The sequence below is a fragment of the Temnothorax curvispinosus genome, unplaced genomic scaffold (assembly GCF_003070985.1).
Source record: "Temnothorax curvispinosus isolate PA1 unplaced genomic scaffold, ASM307098v1 QBEX01013720.1, whole genome shotgun sequence".
Classification (NCBI taxonomy): Eukaryota; Metazoa; Arthropoda; class Insecta; order Hymenoptera; family Formicidae; genus Temnothorax; species Temnothorax curvispinosus.
This window is the reverse complement of record NW_020223500.1, coordinates 7,630-15,248: the sequence shown is the minus strand read 5'-3', so window position 1 is coordinate 15,248 and position 7,619 is coordinate 7,630. Positions and strand designations below refer to the sequence as shown.

The 7,619-nt window shown below is 38.7% G+C and overlaps 1 protein-coding gene across 1 annotated transcript; it reads right to left on the bottom strand.

Moving 5' to 3' along the window:
• Nucleotides 1–290: 290 nt before the first annotated feature.
• Nucleotides 291–2,534, bottom strand: LOC112463871 (the record flags this gene model as incomplete). Its single annotated transcript, XM_025030533.1, has 3 exons — nucleotides 291–299; nucleotides 1,855–2,232; nucleotides 2,302–2,534. Coding segments are annotated over 3 exons (620 nt in total), but the record flags the coding sequence as incomplete, so codon positions are not given.
• Nucleotides 2,535–7,619: the final 5,085 nt, after the last annotated feature.

Here is a 7,619-nt window from a genome sequence, read left to right as displayed (position 1 = left end):
TATCAATCAAACGAAAATTGACAAAGTTATGCGAATTTGAACGTACCACTCCGAGAGCAGATAGCGCGCGGCGGCAAGCAGCGCGCAGCAGCTGCGCGCTCAAGGTCGGCCTTACTTCGATTTTGCTGTATTTTGCTTTAATTTTTGCGTGTTCGCTTTATTTTTTACGATGAATTCGGATGGAAAAGTCACACGAATCAAAAGAGCACTGCTAGGAGCGCGCAAATCAAGGTCAAAGAAACGAAAACAATCTTTCAACCCTAAGACAGCGGAAATAAACGAAGTAAGTTTTAGTGCATCTAGAAAAAAAATCGAGTTGCAGAAAAAGATCATGGTGCCGCAAGATAATTCTATAGAATATAGAATTATCAATTTTGTTTCTGTATTTTCGGCTATTGCAATGCTTGTGAAGTGCAAAAAATGCAATAATGCGAATGGCAGCGCGCGTACGCAGAGTTACCAAGCGATCAGAAGCAAAAAATAAAAAGTTTTATACACACCTACGACGCTTTGCCGACTAATGTTTTGATGGCCATCAAGCCAATTTACAAGGACTTGAGTAAACAAGAGTTATTAGATCAATGTGTTGGTAGATTCACGCAAAATAACAACGAAAGTTATAATCAACTGATTTGAAAAATCAGTCCAAAAATTCTTCCAAGCGGCTTAATACCAATTGAAATAGCTGCATATGTGTCAGCTTGTGTTTTTAACGATGGCTCAAAAGCTATGTTACAAATAATGCAAGCAATGGGAATTTCTATTGGCCCAAATGCCCATGCATTCGTGGCAGACGAAGACCAGGAACGCGTCGCCACTGCCGAGCGCCGCGCGCAAGAAAATACACGAGAGGCCAGAAAGCGTCGTAGACAGGAGAAAATTGATGCTTTGGAGGTGGGTTCGGCAGCAGAAGGCTTACTTTATGGGCCTGGAATCGATGATTCTGTGTAAGTTAAAAAAATTAAATTATATTCTACTGATAACTAGACCACAAACTTTAAACGCGTTTTTCTCGAAATTACATTTTTCTAAAAAGTCCCGTGCGGTGACCACGATATCTCGAGAACCATTAAAGCAATCGACCTAAATTTTTTCGTACTTATTCTGTGTATTAAGGGCTTCTTCGTGAACGAAGGGTTTTTTTTTAATGAAAACTTTTTTTTTTATTGAAGAAAAACGAAAAATTAAGAGCCCGAAAAATTGCATGTTTCCTTAAAACGGCCGCCATTTTGTCAAAAATTATTTTTTCAAAAAATCCTTCGTTCACGAAGAAGATATATTCATATACTAACAGAATCTTTTTGGTTCTTTGATTTCAGATGATCCAGATCCGAGCAGTAGTGGTCACTGCAAAACCAGTTTTTTAAAAAGACCTTCAGGAGAATGGCTGTATTTTTTTTAATTATTAATATTTTTTATTAAAAAAATTATGTTACATTCATAAAAATATATTCTCTCACATAGACCAACTCAATTTTAAACAAGTCTTATAGTTTATGCAAAAAAAATTCTTAAAAATTACCTATTTTTCGGCTTCCTGACTAGGCATGACCCCTTAAATGTTAATAAACATATCGTTGACAAGGGTACCGCCGAGAGGGGGGGAGTGTCCGCGTTCTAGAGCGAGGTGGTCCGCGGGGGGGGGGGGCATCACTTTATCGGCGCGGGGTATTACGAAGGCTAACGGGCGCCGTTCGGCTACTGGAATTTTATCGGCGGCGCACCGCGGGAGGATGGGGGTCCGCGTCCAACGCCCGCGTCTTGTTTGCCGTTATCTCTTCCTCGCGCGCGGTTTCTCTCTCTCGCTCCCACGTTATTAATTTTTTAGGTAAAAAAAAAATTAAAAAAAAATACCTTAATCTTGACGAGGGGGGGGCCATGGCCGCGGCCCGCCGGCATCCGTCTCAACGCAGCCATCAATTCCAATTGGTCGAACGCCTCGTCCGCCAATCTTTCGTCTTCCGCGGTTGGACGATACGCGCGACCCTGCGTGAGGGAGTCGGCGTAAATTTGTGCCCGCCCGCGTCCGATGGCCGGGAGGCCGAGAGCGTTCCGCAGCGCTTGCCCGCGTGAGATACCGGGTGGCGTGCCCACCTGAACTGTTGGGAGGCCGAGAGCGTTCCGTAGCGCTTGCCCGCGTGAGATACCGGGTGGCGTGCCCACCTGAGTTGTTGGGAAGCCGAGAGCGATCCGCAGCGCTCGCCCGCGTGAGATACCGGGTGGCGTGCCCACCTGAGCTGTTGGGAGGCCGATAGCGTTCCGCAGCGCTCGCCCGCGTGAGATACCGAGTGGCGTGCTCACCTGAGCTGTTGGGAGCCGGGGCGCGGGTGGCTGACGCGGGGGAGCAGCGGACCTTTCCTCCTGAATCTCACTATCACTACTATCACTGCCGAGAGCGATCCGTAGCGCTCGCCCGCGTGAGATACCGGGTGGCGTGCCCACCTGAGCTGTTGGGAGCCGGGGCGCGGGTGGCTGACGCGGGGGAGCAGCGGACCTCTCCTCCTGAATCTCACTATCACTACTATCACTATTGTCTATAACTTCAGATTCAAAATTATCAATATCAAAGTCAAAATCGAAAAATTCCGCGATACTAACATTTAGTACCGGCCGCCCGCGGGGGATAAGCCCGCGTCCGCCACCGATCGTCCGCGGGATACGCGGGAGACGCGGGAGAGCAGCGACAAAGTCGTTAAAATTAAAATCATCCAAGTCGTTAAAATTAAAATCATCAAAGTCGTTAAAATTAAAATTAAAATCATTTAAATCTGCGGCACTTCCCACAATTTCACTTAATTTTACGTATTTAGCCTCATACGGGGGATGGTTTGGAGACATCACAAACAAGAAAGTAAAAAACAATTACAAAGGCGTCACTAATCCTCGAAAAAAATATTTTTGGGCAAAACACGTTTAAGCAGGCTCACGGCTACGATGAGACTGAAGTCGCCAGAGAAAAATATAATGGCGGTCGTGTAAACTGATAGTCGCTTCCAGCAAAGTCTCACGTTACAAAGGCGAGCGCTTCATAGTTTACGATATACGAATAGGCGAGCGTCGCCGGAGCATCGCTTCATAGTTTACGATATACGATACCTTAAATTTCAAGTGGCCTGATAGTCTAGGAGCTAGCGGAATTTTAGGTGACTGATTTTCTTACGCCTGAAATTTTTTCCACGAGTTATTATGGTCATGTCTGCCAAATGTAGACAGGTGGCAGAGTCTGTCCGCGGGACATAGAGCGAACAGAATTTTTGTAACTTGTATTAATTTTCAAAGACATTGACTGATTTCATTACAGCTGATTTTTTTACAGTTGATTATTTAAACCATTTCAACAAGAAAAAATGAGTTGTCCGACAAAAAAGTTGGGACATGACTCGTGTCTGCCATTTGGAATTGGTAATTTTTTTTTTACTCTTGACTGATTTTCTTACAGCTGAATTTTATTTTACAGTTTAATAATATATTAAGGATGAAGTATATAACCTTGTCCGACAATTTTAGTGGGACAGAACCGCTCTCTGACGTCTTTGTTATGTTAATTAATCATCAATTAATGACTGAAGTATTTATGTCGGACAAAGGGGTCAAATTGTTCAAAATTTTATATATTTTCGATTTTCACACGTGTCTGACGAAAATATCGGGACATATTTGCTCTCTGACAAAAATAATGTTGAAAATATGATTATCGGACATGTGATATTATTTACTGGAGTATTTCTGTCGGACAAAGTGGTCAAATTGTTCGAAATTGTATATACTATCGATATTCACTCGTGTCTGATGAAAATAGTGGGACATATTTGCTCTCTGACAATAATAATATTGTAAATATTATTATTGGACATGTGATATTATTTACTGGAGTATTTCTGTCGGACAAAGTGGTCAAATTCTTTGGAATTTTATATACTAACGATATTCACTCGTGTCTGATGAAAATAGTGGGACACATTTGCTCTTTGACAAAAATAATGTTGTGATTATTATTATTGGACATGTGATACTATTTACTGGAGTATTTCTGTCGGACAAAGTTGTCAAATTCTTTGAACTTTTATATACTTTCGATTTTCACACGTGTCTGATGAAAATATTGAGACATGTTAGCTTTCTAGCAATGATAATGCTGTGACTATTATTATTGTACTTTTCAGCGGCATTTTGACAAATTTGCTATAAAATTTTTTCCACGAAAATTATGAATATTTATTTTACAAAAACATACATATATGTGCACACACACAAAAATGCATTTTGTTTAAAAATCTTCATCTTCGCTATCACTTGAATAAAGTGTTTCTTCTCTCTCAGTTTCGGAATCTGTAACAAGTACATCACATTTTTAGAGGTATGCGTTTGGAACGTTTTTACATTTAACTCTTAGAGGATCGGGATGGAGCCATATGGGTTACTCTTTTGACGTCAGATTACGTATCAACATAAATAATGAGCTTTCAGAAATGTTGAAATCCCGGTCCTTTAAAAGTTAAATCATATAAAATTTTACCTGAATCCGTATTTGTTATTATTTCTTTCATCGAGGGATGCTGATCTCCATCAAACTAAAAGAACTCGTATCTATCGTCAATTTTTACCCACCCATGATTTTCGGGATTCAAAACTGTTGGGATTTTAAGGTGTGCGTTGGTCCATATGGAAGCAATGTAATGTGATCTCAAAATATGTTGTGTTAATTCTCGTTCGCACGGTGGTAAATGTGAAGCGTCATAACGTGCTAATGATTTTTGTATTAATTTGTCATCCAAATTTTGAACACGGTAGGATTTGAAAAATATTTCGCACCTTCTTTCATTGACATTATTTTTTGTTTGAAGGCTGTACATTCGACAAACAAATTCTTGCAGCTTTTGTTGCTGAGTTGAGTTCGGCGATTCGGACCCCAGCGCTGTAAACATTTCTTGAAAACGTGTATTCCCTTTAAGCAATGTAAATGGGCGCTTTTTTCCTTTTCTAAAAAACGAGGGATTGAAGTCGCATCCCGTAAAAGCATGGAAGGCAGGTAAAGCGCTACATAACTTTTCGCCAAGATTTGCATGCAGGTCATTAATATTTATATACCGTTGATTGTTTCCGGTGCCAATGTGCATATAAATTTCTAATTTTGATTTTAAATGATTCATGTTGCCCAACATGATGATCAAAACATCCGTATCTGAGCAACGTATTTGGACTCGCACATTTACCAGCAGCTGACAAATGTGAAATACAATTTTGGTATCAGCCTCTTCGTGTGTACATGTTAATTCCATGTCAATAGTTTTCGACATTCTACCATTGACGACTTGAAAAACGTAGCACTTATCATAATTTACTTTCACTATTTTTCTTTCACATATTTTAACAAAATCAGGATCTGTCCAATCGTTTAATAAAAACTGAATGAAATTTTCTTTAAAATGTCTGATGCGTAATTGTTTACAAAAATCTTCTGAGCGTTTACCCTTACTCGTAATATTGTACTGAATGTCGTTTTCATCCCTCAACGAATGTTCATAGTCTTTAATTGACGGAGAATTAAATTTATCGAAAATGAGGTGAATTTCGTTTCCTGTGGATGTTATGTCTCGTAAAATTTTTATTGAAATATTTCTGTATATTATGGGAACTTGTTTCATTTGATGCAGAAAAAAAAGCCGTCGATTACATTAATGTATGGATCTGGTCGATCTGGACAGCTTTGATGAATTTCTAATTCTTTTAGAAGCACAGATTTTGGTGTTTTACAAATATTGCCGTCAAGGTGGCATAATGAAAAGGGAATTGGAGTTAAGGGGATGCTGGAGACAGGTCTGTTTTACCACGAAATTTTCAGACACACAAATCTTTTGATTGATTTCACCGAATTACAAATTTTTTGTCCAGAATTAAAGTATGGACGATAACGAAGACGGCAGGCACCAATTGCGTATGAAAAACAAAAAAAAATTAAAAAATTACATTTTTATTTTTGATTCTGCGGTCGACTCATGACAACATTTGCTGCAGATAAAAGTTTTAGACTGTGTACGTATACAAAAACCTTGCAGCCGTCACGGAAATACAATAAAGAAGAATCCTGTGCTTGCAGAAATGAGCTGCGAGCTTTAGTATAAGAGAAAAGTATGTTAGAAAATTTCATATGCACATGTTACGCGTCTCCCCGATTTCAGCCAAAAACTCTGCGCTCTGTATGTGTAAGAATCGGTGAGCACTTCTTTATCGACGCTGGTCGAGTTTGCCTGCGCTCTGTATGTATATGTGAGAATCGGTGAGCACTTCTTTATCGACGCTGATCGAGTTCGCCCGTGACTCCAGCATCCCCTTAAAGGGTAACATAATGTTTTATCTATATCGATCTTATTTTGTTGCGAAACATAAAGTAATCTCCCGAAAATGTACCGCTGTATTTTAATTTCTTGAATTTTACCTGAAATTTTAACTTTCTTTTTACTTGCAGATTCGAAGTTTAGAATTTTATTAAATCTAATTCGGTTTTCGAAGTTGTTTTCGTCTGTATTACAATCCGCTATGAATCGTTGACGTTGCTCCTCGCCAACTACCTCAACACGTGACAAGAAATTATATACATCTTCTGCAATAGATTGTCCGCTTGCTATATTATATAAATGATCATTATGCAGCATGTTGGAAAACGGATTTGTACATTCTTTTACGTTATTGATGAATTTGTGAATATCATTTGTTCGTTTTTTAATTATTGAATTTTTTAAATCATTCGTAACGTCCTGGTCATTTTTCAAATCGCAAACTTCCAATAAATGTGTAGATAATGCTGCTCTCAAAGAATGCGTGACAGCCCATTTTTGGCGGGCAGAAAATGAATTTGTCAAGTTTATTACTCCTGAAGTTCTTCGAGCTGCATCGGCATTAATAGTTTGCTCAAGAGTTAAATTGACTGGAATTCTTGAAAAAGGTTTTGTTGTTCTCTTTATACCTATAGAACCACGTTTAAGTTCATTTTCTAATCCTGGGTGAGTCGTCTCCACTTTTAATAAATTATTATGGTACAAAACGAGATATCTTGCATAATTGGGCTGGTTGAAGGCAAAAAATAGATTTGTCAGCTTTGGTAAAATATATCTGAATAATTCAAAGTTTCCCTGCCGAATACTCCTCTCTAAATGAAGATAGTAGTCTATTAATTGTACGTACATTAAATAAATTTGCGGTGTTTTTCCATGTTCTCCGTTTAATGTTGCTTCCGTAAAATGTTGATAATCGCTTAGAAGTTCTTTTAACATTTCATTTTCAATCTTTGGGTGTTCACTCTTAGTTTCTTGAAACTCCATTAAATAGTCCTTAATCTTACTATCAACTTCAATTATATGTTTCGATTGCAAGAAACTTTCAAAATGCATGATTTGAATTGCAGCTGAAACAAGTGGATGATATTTTCTGCACCTATTAAAATGTGATCCTGATATGAATCCATTAACAGAACCTTGGGCCAAAATTCCTGTATCAACTAGCATATTTGTAATTCCGCATCCGTTTATAAATTTACCTACAGCTTTGAAATAAGCCATAATTATATGAAATGCGCCTAAATGTATGAATAGTTGTTTAAATTCTTCTTTTTCTTCAGATTG